At 34.0% G+C, this 18516-nt stretch overlaps 1 protein-coding gene across 1 annotated transcript; it reads right to left on the bottom strand.

Moving 5' to 3' along the window:
- Positions 1-1716: 1716 nt before the first annotated feature.
- Positions 1717-17988, bottom strand: LOC132277621 (uncharacterized). Its single transcript, XM_059779460.1, has 4 exons — positions 17009-17988; positions 15713-16327; positions 3729-4652; positions 1717-2466 (listed from the first exon to the last, which is right to left on the bottom strand). The coding sequence occupies exons 1-4, from the start codon at positions 17903-17905 to the stop codon at positions 1846-1848; spliced, it is 3057 nt and encodes a 1018-aa protein (XP_059635443.1). The 5' UTR covers positions 17906-17988; the 3' UTR covers positions 1717-1845.
- Between the last annotated feature and the right edge of the window lie 528 nt (positions 17989-18516).

The following is an 18516-nucleotide window of genomic DNA, read 5'->3' as shown; positions in this document are numbered from 1 at the left end:
TGTGCATCTACTTTGGTGTATAGCCTGCGTGCCGGTGCTATGCAGTGTGCTTCCATTACAATATTTCAAGTAGTTTTTTTCATCTTGTCTTCCTCTAATTATTGTACTCTTGATCAGTGATAAGTATGTTTTCATGACAGCACTCACAGGCACACACATTGCATAACTTAATCTTATAAAGTACTAATTGTGATTTCGTTATTTCTTTGTTATTTGCAGGACAATTGAAATTCTGAATGAGCTTAAACTGTCGTTCGGTTCAGTCACTGGCATTCCTGTTCAAGTTTTTCTAACGGGGTATTCTTATTTTTTGCACACGTTTTTTCATTTCTTTTCAAATTTTCTAGGAGGAAAAACTTTGGCATATATGTGAAAGTGTTCCATCTTCATAAATTGAGGGGTTGTTTAACTTAAATTGTTATTCCAGTCAGTTGATGGATCAAGTATTTGCAGTGCAGAGCTGCTTTGGCTCTAGGATTCCCATATGTAGTTAGTATTTGATGCAGCTTTTTAAATATTTATTTTCATTTTTCTTTTTCTTCTTTTTTCATGCTAAAGCCCTGCAGTGACAGTAGTATATCTTTAAAAACAAGAATAAAGAGAATTACCCAATTCTGGTCTCACTACAACATATGGTCTTGGGGAGTGAGGAGGACTTGAGACAGACTTAACCTTTTTTATTTCACAAAGTGGCTGCTCTGAGGTTCATACTTGCACAAATGACACAGAAACTTGCACAAATTTTTTTTTGCTGCTTTCCTCCATATATATATATATATTTATTTATTTTTCATTGGGAAGAAAGTCAAACACCCATTTTTGCCTCACATAGTCTCTAACTTTGTGCGAGATAGAAGAGATACCACTAAGTTAAAATCTTCGGTCTTCTCCGAACAATAATGTATAGAAATTAAGCATTAAACAATTAAGGTCATTCTCGAATTTTCTATTGCTTGATATAGAACTAGAAAATATCAATATAAGACAGACAAATCTATATTTTATGGGATTAAGGTATTTTAAATCATTTAAAATAACTAAAATATGTTGTCAATTAATATATAATAGGTAATTGTTTAATAAAATAATTTACCAAATATTCTTCTACTAATTTTTTTCTTATGCTATTATTAAAATTCATAAATTAATAGACTCCTATATAAACTATACTACTATCAAATCCACCATTCCTAATTAAAATTATTTTGTAATCTTATTATTCCTTGCTATCAATATATTTTGTTTGTGATCATTTTTATTTATATTATTGAATTTATTGCCTACTAGAAAGTATGAATTGGGATATGAAAAATTAAGTCAATCTAAAAAACAGTTCTTGATAAATTTGTTACAACTATAATTAAAACATAACATAATAAAAAAAATTAAAAATAAAAAATAATTAGTGAAAATTCAAGAACAATCAAGTCATTTAAAAGAATTAGAAGATTATATAATAGTGAAAGAAAAAATAGATTATGGACTTGATTCATAATGATTGTCAAATGTGTGATAAAAAATTTCTTTATGAAAAACATAAAAAGAAAATAAAAATAAAAAATGCAAAAACAAATACAAAAAGAAGAAGAAGAGGAAGTAGAAGAAGAAGAAGAAGAAATTGAAACAAATATAAGAATGAAGATTTTAATAAAAAATTATATTCTATTTCCACAAAAATAAAACCTTGATTACAAGAATCTAATTAGTAACTTTGCATTTAAAAAAATCAAGAATAATAATACATTATTAATTATTATTTAAATGTCAAATTATATTGAGCCACCTCTTAATGAGAAACTTATTCTTAATCTACTACACATTGCTGAATTAAATTGATTGATTTGATCAAATCTGAGAAAGAAAATTCAACATAATAGGACGTGGTCGACACTTGGCCAACAAGGGTTGAGCCTTGGGCAAAGTGAGTCCGGTCCCTTCGGTCATGTCAACCATCTCTTGGCTAACCCTTTCCCACTCAAAGCACTGAACCAGTGACCCTAATGCCAACCCAACCATGCGCATGGCTAAGCCCTCCCCAGGACACCCTCTCCTTCCGGTTCCAAAGGGAAATAACTTGAACCCATCCTTGCTACTTTCCAAGTATTGAAACCTCTCCGGCTTAAACTTTCCGGGGTCTACCCAAAGCTTGGGATCATGTTGTATGGCCCACAAATTAACCAATAGCATCGTGCCACGTGGGATTCGAAAACCGCCTACCATACACTCCTCTGATGACTCGTGAGGTACAAGCATTGGGCCTGCTGGATACATCCGCAGTGTCTCATTGATGATGCAGTGGAGATAGGGAAGCTTAGATAAGTCTGATTCATCGATCAGGCGATGTTGTCCAACCTGATTATCAATTTCAGTCTGTGCCTTTTTTAGAGCTTCTGGGTTGTTCAATAAAACTGAAAGTGCCCATTCCAAGGTCCCAGATGATGTATCCGTTCCAGCACTTAATAGTTCCTACATACATATAATTGAAATCAACACAATAAGTGTCCACCTTTAGTTGTTTTCTTAAAAATAAATAAATAAATTAATTAATTAATTGAAAATTTGAATTAATTAGATGCTTAAAAATCCTCTTTTTTATATTTTTAATTTTTTTTATCCTACACAATTGCCTTCCCCCCACTCACCTAAAAACAAAACCAAAAAACTAAAAAACAAACCAACACCAAGCTTGCACATGCTCACAAGATGCACCTAAAAGAGTCCGAACTCTGAACCTAACCTCTCATTTTGAAAAGCAGAGATAATCAGCAAATTAGATGGACCTTCACTTTTTCTTCTATAATTTTTATCTATTGAATGACTCACTTTTTATCTGTACTTCACTTCTTTTTCTGCGCATTTTTTTTTTTTTTTGTCTAAATAAAATGACAAAAAATTCTCTAAACTCATTATTGCACTAACTCTTATTTTAAACTATCGTAACTATTTTTTATACTATAAACACTTTAACTCTTTTTTTTACCTTAATTTAAAATTATCTTTTGCGGTCAAGAGAAATAACCTTTTCTTTTTTTTCTTTTTTTATAAAATTTTCAACAAAAATAATTATTAAAATTATCTTTTGGGTCAATAGAAATAACCTTTTCTTTTTTTACCCCCAAAAGATAATTTTTTCAACAAAAATAATTCTTTTTATTTTTTTGTATTATATATATATATATATATATTTTAATTTTGTCAAAGGAGAATTTATTGGACGGAGAGATTTTTAATTTTTTGTCCATTCAAAAAAAAAAAAAAATTTATTCAATTGAGATAACATTTTTTTTTTTTTTTTTTTCCGGATTCTTTGTTTTGTTTGTATTTCTTTATTTTTTGAGTCCAGTCAAAATAAATAATTTATTCAAAATAGAATTTTTTTTTAATGTGAAGTTAGGATTAGAAGAGTCAATTATTTTTAAATTTGAGTGGGAACATATAGAAAAATGGAGTGTAAGTATCCCTCCCTAAATTATGAATTAGTATGTATATAAGGCATCGCAGTTTACATTGAAGCACTAAAAAGAATCGTCTATTAGTTTCACAAAAATGTTATGCCATTATATATATAAACTACGAAAAATAAAGAATCTAAATCAAGTTTTATTAGCGTTGAAGAATTTATGATCTGTTTACGTACTTAAAGCATATGGAAGTAATAAAAACCTTATAAAAACTTTTTTCTTGGAAAAACAAAATAATAATAATTGTACATAGAGATCGATTCTTACCAGCATCATGCCTCTTATGATTTCATCTGTGTAATACTCTGGTTCAGTTTCTTGCAGTGAAAGCAGCACTTCAATCATCGTCTTCTTTCTCTCTCCTCCAGATTCCGAACTCTCACTCCTCATTCTTCTTCTATGCTCCTCTATTAACTCCTGTATGAACCCATCTCTCTTTTTCTGCAACACAATCAACCTTTTCTCCAATCCGTTCACTCCCACCCATCTCAACACCGGCAAAAAGTCTCCGATATTGGTAGCGCCAGCCATCTGGAACGTCTCCACCACCATCTCCCGGAACCGCCTCGCTTCCTCCACCTCCGCCTCCTTCTCGCTGTAGTACCTCTTCCCGGCTATCATCCTCATCATGACATTAAGCATCAACTCGAACAATACCGTTTTCATGTCCACCATCTGGTCTGCATAATCCCGGAAGAGTTTACTGGTCATCAACCGGACCTCGTCGGAGCGTACGCTGGCCATCATTTGGAGATGGTGGGATGAAAGGAGTTCTATGGAGGCGATTCGCCGGAGGTTACGCCAGTGGTCACCGTAAGGGGCCCATGAGAGGTTGCTGTAGTTGTAGCCGAGGATTTTTCCGGCGAGGAACCGAGGGCGGTTGGCGAAGACGACGTCGTTTTTGGTTAGGCATTCCTCGGCGGCTGACGGAGAGGAGATGAGGAGGACCGGACGTGAGCCGAACTGGAGGAGGAGGATTGGGCCGTAACGGGCCGATATATGGGACAAAGTGCGGTGGAGGGGCTCCTTGAAGAGGTGGAGGTGGCCTAAAATGGGTAGGGTTGGGAAAGGGCTTGGTGGGAGGTTCTTGATCTTGTGGAGGAAATGCTTGGTGAAGATGTATATGGCCAAAATTAGTGGAATGCCCAGGTACTGTGTCTCCATTTGATAAGATATTAAGATGGTTATGGCCTACAAACATATATATATATATATATATATATATATATATATATATATGTTTGTAGACCATAACCATCTTAATATATTGACCATAACCATCTTAATATCTTGATATATATATATATATATATATGTTTGTAGGCCATAACCATCTTAATATCTTGATATATATATATATATATCTATATATATATGCACACGTGGGATTTAGGACTTTGGGATCTCTATCTAGAATTTGTGCAACTTATTCAAATTAGTGAACGTAAGAAAATTAGCCGGACAAGAAATGATAGACATTGGTTAAGGCCTGCTTTTGAATTGCAGGAAAGGGGTTGACTTTCTTCTTAATTGGTCATTAGCTACAACAAAATGGCTTTTTTGACTTTTCTATCTATACTTTTCTTTCTAAATCCATCCAAATCATTACATTCAAATAAAGCCTAAGTTGAATTGCCTATATTGAGATATTAAGTTAGTCATTCGTAAATATATTTAGTTTTATCTAAGACCTAATCCAGATTAAGTATATTCATTCTATTCGTTTCTCTTTATATTATATTATATGAGTTTGATATGAATCATAATTATAAAATATAATTCGGATTCAGAACAATCTCAAGATAAATTCGGAGATTAAAATATGAATTTTGACCTTTATTCATATGAGAGCGTTGGTTGTCTATAATTTTTTATTTTTTTGGTATAAATATGATGTGTCATTGTATATTTATACAAAAATTTTGGACTACTAATTTTTAGCTCCAATCATTATTTTATACCTTTTGTGTAAAAATGTATTTATTAATAACAACCAACTACGTATCATGTCCAAGATCTCACATAATTTTTATAAACCTACTTGGTTTACAATACTTTTTCGTGATTAAACTGTACGCTCCAATCCCCATCAATTTCACTTTCTCTTTCCGCTAATATCATACCATTCTCGCCAATGATTCACTTGTTATTGATAAGTTTTGTATACTCCTCTACATCTTTGTCTACCATGTCAATCTTTCATCTTCAAGTTTTAAATAACTCATGCGTTCGTGTGTATATATATAAAGAGAGAAAAGGTGAGGGAGAGATGAACCTTAGAAAAGTGAGAAACGGAGAGAGACGTAAAGCCAGATTTGTTGATGAGAGAGAAGAGAGAGAAGTGCAGGTGGGAAAATAGGGTTGATTAGTTGATGAAATGAGAAAAAGGGAGGAGAGATCAAATATTTTGATATGATTGTGTAAAAGGGTTGTGCAAAATACACAATAATTTTATGCATTAGTGTGACAATGTATCTTAACATACTGCTGGAAATAAAACAGACCTTTCAACACATCGCTGTAATCATATGGCAAAGGCCAATAGGGCCATATTACCCGCTAGCAATATCGCAAATATGACTATTGCTTTACCAAAATGGGCATAAGCTCATGGAAAAAGTTTACGTCAACAACCTATCACCAATAATTGAGAAAAATATCTTTTAATTTCATTTTTTTAACCGTGGATGGATTTAATTGCAGATTTATCATATTCAAAATAATTTTGTAAACATTTTTTTTTTTCCTTTTTTAAAAAGTAAAATAAAATAACTTTATATTTATGAATAAAAAACAACCGACTAAAAATCTGTGATTGTACAAACGTGTAGTTAAAGTGAGTGGAAGATTCATTTTTGATGCGTTTAGTATGTTGGAATGGAATAGAATGCAAGTGGGAATGGAATGAGAGTGGAAATGGAATGTAATTGTCATTCTCATTCTATTATTTGGTTGCAAATATAAAATGTGTAGGAATGGAATGCTAATAATCATTCTAGTTTGTGGTTGGATCAATTTAAAATTTAGAATGAAATGAATTTAAATTGAAATCTCCAAAATACATTCTTAGTAACAAATAAATTAAATTAACAAAATAACATTCTTTTATATTTCTTTTAAAAGAAATGGTGGTGGTGCTGGATGGCAGTGAAGATTGTGGTGGAGGTTGAAAGCGGTAGTGGTGTAAGGCGGTGACGATGATGGTGGTGCCGAACGCCAGTGTTGTTGGTGGAAGGCGTCAGTAGGGTAAGAGGTGATGGTGGAAGGCAATGGCAATGGCAGTGGTGTGGTGGTGGAATGCGGTAGTGATGTAGGTGCTGGAAGGTAAAAGAGGTAATGGTGGTGATGGTGGTGGTGAAAGGCAGTGGATGTGACGGTGGTGGCGGGGGAAGGCAATGGACGCGGCAGTGGTGTGGTGGTGGTGGTGGAAGGCAAGGGGTCGATTCGGATTTGCCCTGTTGGCCGATTCTCTCATTTTCATCTTCAGCCACTACAAACTTCTGGTCCCTCTTGTATTTGGGACAATGCTTTTGACTAATCAAAATTATCAGCGCTTCTTTCAGTGGCTTCTCCATTTCTTCAAAATTTTGTTTTTGATTAACCTCTAAAATCGACCGTTGTTCCTCTATCCATTTTCGAAGGACTTTGAAATAGATCGCTTTTTTTCTGGCCATTTCCGATTGACCACGGAAATTGGTCTATTTTCTTTTAACCATTCCTGGTCGACCTCTAAAATAGACCACTCTTCCTTAAACTGTTCCTAATTGATATAAGAAATCAACCGGTTTTTCTCTGACCGCTCATGATCGAACCTTGACATCAACGACTTTAGATTCGACTTAAATGTTAATTGGCTTGGTACTCCATTGGCCCTTGTAGTTGAACTTGTGATAGTGGAATTGTTGGCGCCGTTTGTGATTGATATCGATAATATATATGCTGCTGGAGCAACTGATAGTGTTGCGGTTGATAGTGTTATGGCTGATAAAATAATAGTAAGGCCGAACATGTGCTGCAATTTGTGTTGGTGTATTAACCCCACACTGTGGTCGAGCCATATATTGCTGATTTGATTTTGTTGCTAAGGCGACAAGTGAATCACAAAAGTTTATGACCGAATTGTGTAAACGGTAAATTGCTATATGAATTTCATGAAAATCACGTGGAATCACCGTGAATGTAAATTTAGAAATTTCAGCATCTTTATTTTTCAGCATTTCTGATTTTTGACAATTCAACACTTCAAAGTTTTAGTGCCTCTAATGTTTAACACTTCCAGGGAGGTCCCACTGGGCGTGCCAATTGTTTGGCTGTAAATTTTTTAAGGCGTGCCGGAGTCTTTTGACTCAAATTTGGGATAACCAAACTAGCCTTGATTATGACCAAATAAAGAAATTCGTCTCTTAAACGGATCAAGCGATTGTTAGAAGGCAAGGGTCACCCCCTTCCTTTGGGTTCTTTAATGCCTCAATAAATAGAACTTTCATTAACAAAAGAAGAATGGATGAATGGAGCAAAATGTATTGCACAAGCGTTCATCAATTCTAGAATAATTTATAAAATAAACATTGGAGGAGACACTAAAGTCATGGCGTCCAGATTTATTTTATAAATCTGAATTCTTATACAAGAGAACAAGTACAGGAGTATTTGTTGGAAACGGGGGCATTAAAAACATAAACTTAGGATGAGGTTTGGAATAAGTTCCGCTAATAATTTTTTTACGGATCTCTAGACAAGCGTGTTTCTCTCCGCAAGGTATTAACGTGGTATATTTACTTTCTCAAATCCGTTTCCGGGTGAATGAGAATTAGCTCCAAAGTGTGGTGTTTTGATTAGCCTAAATGGGTAAGGAAAATGTGGGAAGTGTTTATCCCACATGGAAAAAATGTTGAAACCAATTGAAATTTAAATAAGCTAAATTTTGGGCTTGGGCTTGGGCTTGGGCTTAAGCTTGGGCCTAATTGTAAAGTCCGATTATTCTTTTTACTAAATGAAATTTTGGATTGGGCCTTTATTTTTGGGCTGGGCTTATTTAAATGGGTGGTTGGTTTTTGAATTTAAATTAAAAGTTAGTTTTTTAATCAAAGGGTTGTATCTATTTCCAAAGGGTTGCATCTATTTTCCAAATAGTTGCATCTGTTTCTAAAGGGTTGCAACATATGGGAATGGATGTGTCTATTGGTGAACAGACACCATGTGAACCATTGCAACCTATTGGAATGGATGTGTCTATTGATGAACAGACACCAACTAAACCATTGCAACCAATTGGAGTGGGTGTGTCCAGTGTGAAGAGACACGTATAAATGGTTGTGTCCAATGATGAAGAGACACACCCAATTCGAAAAGGTACCTTACTTAAAAAACTACTTTTTAGTTTTTTTTTCAAAGGGTTACACCCAATCCAAAAAGGCACCTTACTTAAAAACTACTTTTTAGTTTTTTTCAAAGGGTTGCACCCACCCGAAAAGGCACCTTGTTGCCTATAAATACCCCCATTTGGATCATTTGCAAATCATTCATTTTCATTTTCTTCTAACTCCCTCTCTAGACTTGAACCCAACCAAAGTGGGTTCAAACCATAGGTTAAGTGGTTCGAGTCACTTAGACCCTAATCCAATTTCATCGAGTCATATTAAGATTGGTCCGAACCATTTGGTTTGGATTACACCCAATTCAGCATTTATATAGTATAGATGCATTTTTTAGTCAGAGAGAGTATTACACGGAGGAGGTTCGCTGTATCCACGAGTTTGTAGTGCTGCTACTGGTGGATGTAGACTGTTGTATCCTGGGAGATAGACGCCACTGAGTCCGTTAGCACCATAGCGAGACGAATCTGTCTTAAGGATATAATATCTAATACTAGCCTCGGTCCAGGTTCTTTATTTATTATTATTATTTTATTGCTTTATTTTGCATATTTAATTAAATATAGAGTTGCATATTTAATTAATGATTTCTTAGCATATTGTTAATTATCTCATGACATATTAGTATAAGGTTTGTTATATCTTAAATGTCACATGAAACATATATTTTCCAACAATCTTAAGACAGATTCCTTCCTTGTATAGATTTTATTATATGTTTCTATTTAAGAAATAAACAAGTATAGATTATACTAATAATTGAGATATAATAAAATATTGTTATATACATTATTATATGATAATATGCTAAATATTGATTTGTTCAATATTATGTGAAATTGAAGCATATTATATAAATAGATAATTGATATAATTCAATATTGGTCGAGTTATTTTTGTAATATGATATTATGTAGTATATTGTATTATCTTAAATTTATACCAAATAGAGATGGTGAATACAAAATATTATGCTCTTATAATTGTTTAGAACTTGGTATAATTCACGAAGAAATAATGAATGCTATGTTGATAAGTTCTGATTTAAATCAGAATTTATGGGGGATAAGTTTTGCTTTCCGTAAACTATGTTCTCAATAAAACACCTTTAAAGAGAACGAATGTGACACCATATGAATTATGGAAAGGTCAAAAACCTTCTTATAAATTCTTAAAAGTGTGGGGGTGTCTAAATCTTAGAACGTCTAAATCTTTTGGTCTTAATTTTCTAGCATGTTTATTGGAGAATGAGCCACAAAGCTTTAAGGAAGCAAAATATTCTCCTTAATATTATTATTTGCTAAATTAATTATGTGATATAATTAATCATGTAATTTAATATTAAATTATATTGTTATTTTTATTTACGCGAGTTCAATATTGTTTTTATAAATGTTTACTATAATATTGAGTTATGTAGTTGTATTACTTAGTGTGCATAGTAATACAATTTTACAATACAATTTATTTAATGTGTGATATTATTAACTTTGTATATGAGTTCATGACTGGTTTGTGTATTTAATACAACAAACAAAAATTAACTAGTTTATCTATGTCAATTCTCCCAATAGTCAAGGGAAAAAGATCTATATTAGTGTCTAAGACACGTATAGCTGTGAATGGGCTGAACAAGGGAGAGATTTCCGATAACTCTAAAGGGTTCAATGAAAAATGTTATGGATACACTAAGCAAGTACACCGAGACATGCTAAATCAAGCTAGTTAGCTCTGATATACAATTTAGCTAAAAGCTAAAATGTTACTGAGTTGCAAACTAGTTAGCTTAACTACAAGTTAAAATGATTAATGAAGTGTACAGAACTAAGAGGAAAATTTGTTAATTGGTTCTAGCTCTCTACTTGGTAGTAAAAAACACAAGGGTGATGAGTAGTCATTTTAGCTATAAGCTATTTGAGCTATACATCATATCTACTCATGTAGGAGTGAATAATACTACTTGTAAAGTAGTAGTTTTTGAAGAATATTCTTCAAAACAAATTACTCTATTACCAAGGTAAACTACTTAGATAAGTGTGTACTAAAGTTAAGAGCTCCTAGAATTGATAGCTGAGCAAACTTAACTTCAAGCTAGTGGTAATAGCAGAGAAGTGTGTGCTCATCATAACCTAGTAGTGAGATATGAGAAGAGTGTGCTTAATCTAAGCTAGTAATGATAGTTAAGAACTCACTTTTAACTAGTAATGATAGTTGAGAAGTGAGTTCTCACTATATGGTGATGTATCCAAGGCTTAAACAATAAGTGAGTTATTTGCTTAAATTGTTGAGTTATGTGATGTGTGACACATGAAAAGTTATGACATGTTAAGATGACTGACTTGACATGAATCTAAACATGAATAACTTAATTCATAAATACAAGAGATATAGAAGCAAATATTAATTAGAGCTCATTGTAATTAATTAATATCTTTAACATTAATTCACAGTAACGTTTGTGACATATTATAGATAAAATGAATATATATGCACTAGAGATTGTTATACATGCTTGTTGAAAAGCGAATATAGAACTTTGGAAAGGTAGATAAGGTGAAATATTTAATATATGGTATTTCAAAAGTTAGAAAACCATAAGAAATATACCATATATAAAATTTCACGATTATCTCAAAATTGGGAGGGGATATTGTCCATAGATGATATTTGATACGAGTTACCTCATCAGATAAGAAATACTTATAAATGTGGGGGTTCTTAATTCTAAAAGATTTTGGATAAAACCAAAAAATTATTTATAGTATTATAATAATAGTGCATATTATTTCCTACGAGGAAAATATTATGGAAAAACTAGAAGAGTTCTTTTTCAGTTAAAGAACTGAGTTATTTGTTCTAGTTGAAAAGTCAAGTGTGCAAACTTATAAGTCCTTGAGTGGATTAGAGCAAGAACCGAGACAATGACATAAATGTGATGCATAAGTCATTGTATGCCTTAAAAAATATTAATGATATACTAATTAGTATATTTGATATGAAAGATTTAATATTTGATAACATAATATATTATCAATAGAGTGAAATTGAGATAATATTAGTTATGATAACAAAAGCTTAGCTAACTTTTGTAGATTAAAATCTCAAATATAAATACTAGTCAAAGTATATCATTAGTTGAGATTGCAAGGCATCTTAATAATTGTGTTTAATTGCACATTTTCAATCCAGGATTGGATCACTGAAAAACAATGAATTAGGTAGTTGAGATACACCCTAAGTCCAATATTGCATAGATCAAGGTATCTAACTAAATTGGAGGTATAACAGTGATGCAATCTAGATATAGGATATTAAAGACTTCAAAACCAAGAGTGGATATGTCTTTTATTTTAAAGGTGTAGTTGTATGTTATTAATATAACTCAAAGTTAGAAACTTTGAATAAATCAAATAGGAAAGTCAATAGACTTCACCTAGATGACATTTCAAAGTAAGTTTATACCTGTGCCATTAAAGAAAATGATATTGCTAACAATAAGCAATTTTAGGGCACAAAGTATACAGTTGCTCTCAACTGGAAAAATCTCTGCAGAGTGTAATATTTCTAAATACAACCTTGTGGCCACATATAAAATTGAGGGTTGTATTAGAGATCAATTGTACAGTTCATCGAGGGGAATGGGGTTTAAAGCCAAAAGCTAACGAGTCACCTTAATAGAAACCCAACCTAGCTAACTGGAGATCCCAAGATATAGGTTCAAAGGGACAACAGAAATTCTGAGTGACTCACCAGAAGCACTGGGAAGATATAAATCTTCTACCCATTTCTATGATGAGACAGTGTTACCTACAACGATGATTATGATAAGTTACGCTTTTAATGACTCTTATACCTTGAAAATTCAAGTGGGGTATGGTAGGATACTCTTAATAAGAAGTCACTTATATGAGTGTGAAGTGGGGCCGCTTTATGAGAACTATAAAGGCTAAGTTTTCTAGAGCACTCATGAATACCAGGAGTTGTTCAAGGCCAAAATGAACACAACAATGAGAACCAACTTTGTGAGGAAGGGTACTGTGTGTTTGTTATTGTCTTGGTTTACACAAACGGCTGAACAGTTCAAGACATCGCGTTCACTGGTTAGCCAGTAAATCCGATAGCAATACACTAGGAAAGGTTCAAAGCCAAAAGCTACCTATCCTGATGTAGTAAGTTTCCGACTATACTCTCTTTAGTGTCTACATGATCATCTTTTGCATTTTACGCAAATTTCCATTCATGTGGGGGATTGTTGGAAACGGGGGCATTAAAAACATAAACTTTGGATGAGATTTGGAATAGATTCTGCTAATAATTTTTTACGGATCTCTAGACAAGCGTGTTTATCTCCGCAAGGAGATTAACGTGGTATATTTACTTTCTCAAATCCGTTTCCGGGTGAATGAGAAATTAGTTCCAAAGTGTGGTGTTTTGATAAGTTTAAATGGGTATGCAAAATGTGGGAAGTGTTTATCCCATATGGAAAAAATGTTGAAACCAATTGAAATTTAAATAAGCTAAATTTTGGGCTTGGGCTTAATTGTAAAGTCCGATTATTCTTTTTACTAAATGGAATTTTGGATTGGGTCTTTAATTTTGGGCTGGGCTTTTTTAAATGGGTGGTTGGTTTTTGAATTTAAATTAAAAGTTAGTTTTTGAATCAAAGGGTTGTATCTATTTCCAAAGGGTTGCATCTATTTTCTAAAGAGTTGCATCTGTTTCTAAAGAGTTGCAACATATTGGAATGGATGTGTCTATTAGTGAATAGACACCATGTGAACCATTGCAACCTATTGGAATGGATGTGTCTATTGATGAACAGACACCAACTAAACCATTGCAACCAATTGGAGTGGGTGTGTCCAGTGTGAAGAGACACGTATAAATGGTTGTGTCCAATGATGAAGAGACACACCCAATCCGAAAAGGTACCTTACTTAAAAAACTACTTTTTAGTTTTTTTTCCAAAGGGTTACACCCAATCCGAAAAGGCACCTTACTTAAAAACTACTTTTTTGTTTTTTTTAAAGGGTTGCACTCACCCGAAAAGGCACCTTGTTGCCTATAAATACCCCCATTTGGATCATTTACAAATCATTCATTTTCATTTTCTTCTAACTCCCTCTCTAGACTTGAACCCAACCCAAGTGAGTTCAAACCATAGGTTTAGTGGTTCGAGCCATTTAGACCATAATCCAATTTCATCGAGCCATATTAAGATTGGTCTGAACCATTTGGTTCGGATTACACCCAATTCAGCATTTATATGATATAGATGCATATTTGAGTCAGAGAGAGTATTACACGGAGGAGGTTCGCCGTATCCACGAGTTTGTAGTATTACTACTGGTGGTTGTAGACCGTTGTATCCTAGGAGATAGACGCCATTGAGTCCGTTAACACCATAGCGGGGCGAATCTGTCTTAAGGACATAGTATCCAATACTAACCTCGGTCCAGGTTCTTTATTTATTATTATTATTTTATTACTTTATTTTGCATATTTAATTAAATATAGAGTTGCATATTTAATTAATGATTTCTTAGCATATTGTTAATTATCTCATGACATATTGGTATAAGGTTTGTTATATCTTAAATGTCACATGAAGCATATATTTTCCAACAGTATAACTTTTATTTTAATTCTAACACTAAACTACTGCTATAAAAAAAATTACAACGAAATACAGTAAATAAGTAAAGACTATATTGTAAGAAAATGCAGATTATTGTTTGTTGGGGGACCTCTTGCTTGGATCCCTTCAATGTTATTTAAAGAGACCCATTCCTTCCAGTAGTGTAAAACAGTTTCATTCCATTTTAATTCAAACTCTTTATTTGAATTTAAATACAAACTTGTCTTTTGCCGTTTGAATTCATACTCTTTATTCGAATAAAAACTTGTCTGAATTAAGTTTATCCTTAATGACATGTGCTCTTGGTAAGTGAAGTCCACCATATGAAATCCAATCTTTAATGATGTGGCATTGAACTATGCTGTTAATGATTGCCACATATGAATTTTAGTCTTTAATTTGAAATCAGAGTCATTTAAGATAACAATATTAAATTATTATTACCAAAAAGACATATCTAGCTCTTCTTCCAATAAATTAATGACATGTGGCTGAATTAAAATCTTTTCCTCCAATCAACCAATACCATGTGTCAGTACTAAAAATTAAATTTAGGGTGCAAACATCGTGAGAGTAGGAGGTTGAGAATTTATAGCATTGCTCTCAATTTTACTATGGCTGGTGAATCGGAATCAAAAATTCACAAAAAGATGAGCAATTCGAATATTTTCTGAACTAGTTTTGGTGTTAGTGCTAACGTACATAGCCTTTAATGGTTCTGTTGGAGTTAAAAAAGGAAACTTTCACAGGGAAAGAAAAAGGAAAAGATGTTGTTGGGTAAATAAAGGATTATTTTTGTCATTTTATTTATAAATACATATAGGAGTGGAGCGCCTGAGTATAATTTTAGAAAACTAATATCAGGTATTATTCCTTTACAACTATGTATCTTGGACATGATATTTTTATTATATTGAACTGTATTTTTATGTGAGCAATTATATTAATATTGGGTATTATTATTATTATATAATAATGTAAATTATAATAATATTGGAGAGAGGATTGGTAAGGACTAGTATTTTACCAAGGAACAATTGGAAGCATTGAGGTCATATTTTAAAGCAACTAAAACACTCGATCATTTTAAAAAATATTGTATTAGTAACCAATATAATGTTACATATTTCTTGGAAATAGGCTTAGCAACCGAATAACACTGCAACAGCAAAGGTTCTGAGAAACTAGTTCTTAATCTAATACATACTCCTGAATTAAATTAGTTGATTTGATCAAATTTGAGAAAGCAGATTCAACATAATCGGACGCGGTCGACACTTGGCCAACAACGGTTGAGCCTTGGGCAAAGTGAGTCCCGTCCCTTCTGCCATATCAATCATCTCTTGGCTAACCCTTTCCCACTCAAAGCACTGAACCAATGACCCTAATGCCAACCCAACCATGCGAATGGCTAAGCCCTCCCCAGGACACCCTCTCCTTCTGGTTCCAAAGGGAAATAACTTGAACCCAATCTTGCTACCTTCCAAGTCTTGAAACCTCTCTGGCTGGAACTTTCTGGGGTCCACCCAAATCTTGGGATCATTTTGTATGGCCCACAAATTAACCAATAGCATCGTGCCACGTGGAATTCGGAAACCACCTACCGTACACTCATCCGATGACTCGTGAGGTACTAGCATTGGGCCTGCTGGATACATCCGCAGTGTCTCATTGATGATGCAGCGAAGATAGGGAAGCTTGGATAAGTCTGATTCATCGATCAGACGATGTTGTCCAACTTGATTATCAATTTCAATTTGTGCCTTCTTTAGAACTTCTGGGTTGTTCAACAATAGCGAAAGTCCCCATTCCATTGTCCCAGCTGATGTATCAGTTCCAGCACTTAGTAGAGCCTACATACATAATTGTAATCAATACATTAGGTTTACTTATATAGTGTTTGATAAGTATCAATTTACATATAATAATTATTTAATATGTTTATGACGAAAATAATATGTTTTTTACTTAAGATATAAACGTTATTTTCTTGATAAAAAGTTGGAATTTAATTATTTTAATTCTTAGTAACATCTTTTTTGAAGAAGATCATATCAACAGGTCTACTAACCAGTTGATTGTCACAATTTCTTCTTTAATTTTATATATTGAATGACAATGCAACAAAAGATTATTAAAAAAAAGAAAGAAGAAAAAGAAATGAATGAGTCAATAACAAAAAAAAAAAAAAATGATATTGAACATATTTAAAAAAATATATATTTTAATAGACTTAGAAAGTGAGAGAAGTGAGAACCAAAATCTCCTGCTTTGGGGCAAGGATACAACCCATGGCACTGCTGAAAAATATTGTTATGAAGTGAACAGTAAGTGAGCACAATTATTCTAACAAAAATGTTTACCTAGTCAGACAATTAATTCTATTATTTAATAAAAGATTTCATAAAACATTTTTCAAATCTTTTGAAGCTTAGGATTGATGTGTAATCCGATCCTATCTGGCGGCCACGGCTACCAAATATAGATTAGAAAAGAAAAAAATAAATACATGTCAAGTAGGGAGAGATTCTTACCAGCATCATGCCTCTTATGTTCTCATCCGTGTAATACTCTGGTTCTGTTTGTTGCAGTGAAAGCAACACTTCAATCATCGTCTTCTTTCTCTCTTTGGACTCCGAACTATCACTCCTCATTCCTCTCCTGTGCTGTTCTATCAATTCCTGTATCAACCCATCTCTCTTCTTCTGCAACACCACCAACTTCTTCTCCAATTCGTTCACTCCCAACCAGCTCAACACCGGCAAATAGTCTCCCATATTCGTTGCGCCACCCAACTGGAACGTCTCCGCCACTATCTCCTGGAACCGCGCCGCTTCCTCCACGTCCTCCACCGTTTCGCCGTAGTACCTCTTCCCGGCGATCATCCTCATCATGACATTAAGCAACAACTCGAAAAACACCTTTTTCATGTCCACCGTCTGATCTGCATAAGCCCGGAAGAGTTTACGGGTCATCAACCGGACCTCGTCGGCACGTACGCCGGCTAGCATTTGGAGACGATGGGATGACAGGATTTCGATGGAGGAGATTCGCCGTAGGTTGCGCCAGTGGTTGCCGTAGGGGGCCCATACGAGGTTGCTGTAATTGTAGCCGATGATTTTTCCGAACAGGAGCCGAGGGCGGTTGGCGAATACGATGTCGTTTTTGGAGAGGCATTCCTCGGCGGCTGACGGAGAGGAGACTATGAGGACCGGACGTGAGCCGAACCGGAGGAGGAAGATTGGGCCGTAACGGGCTGATAAATCGGACAAGGTGCTGTGGAGAGGCTTCTTCAAAAGGTGGAGATGGCCCAAAATGGGTAGGGTCGGGAAAGGGCTTGGTGGGAGGTTTTTGATCTTGTGGAGGAAATGCTTGGTGAAGATGTATATGGCCAAAATTAGTGGAATGTACAGGTACAGTACTGCATCCATGGTTGATGAAAATTTTGGATATGAGTGGCCTATAATTTTGGATATGATATGGTTTCAATGGCCTATAATAATATATATATATATATATATATATATATACACACACACAAAGCAAGAGAGATATGTGACGTTCCAAATGAACAGAACCAAGAAGCAAAGCAAAACAACCCATCCATGTCTGGTCACGAACCGACGACCGACCACTTTGCTATTAGAGTCGTGGTAGGCCCTTCGAAATGTTTTTAATGGGATACACGTGAGTTTTTGGTAGGCCCTTCGAAATGTTTTTAACGGGATTCACGTGAGTTTTTGTTGAACGCGTATGCTTAGTAAGTTAGTTTGGATTGAATGATTTGGTGGGGTAAGAAAATATGAGAAAAACAAGAAAGAAAAAAAATGACAGTGTAAAGTCTGTTTCGGTTGTATTAAGTGGGAAGAAAAAAAAAAAAAGATTATGAGAGGTTTAGAAGGATAGTAATTTCTTGAGGGACAAGACTTGGCTACTTAACGATGAGTAAGGTCATTCTTATTAATGATGATGTAATCTAATAACAAATGTATAAATGATTACTAATTACAAAATAAATAAGAAAATCGGAGAGGTTGACGGA

Source organism: Cornus florida, unplaced genomic scaffold, assembly GCF_030987335.1.
Source record: "Cornus florida cultivar Cherokee Brave unplaced genomic scaffold, ASM3098733v1 CherokeeBrave_3.0.0_Hap2_Chr10, whole genome shotgun sequence".
Taxonomy (NCBI): domain Eukaryota; kingdom Viridiplantae; phylum Streptophyta; class Magnoliopsida; order Cornales; family Cornaceae; genus Cornus; species Cornus florida.
The sequence above is the reverse complement of the archived record's forward strand: the minus strand, read 5'-3'. Positions and strand labels throughout refer to the sequence as shown.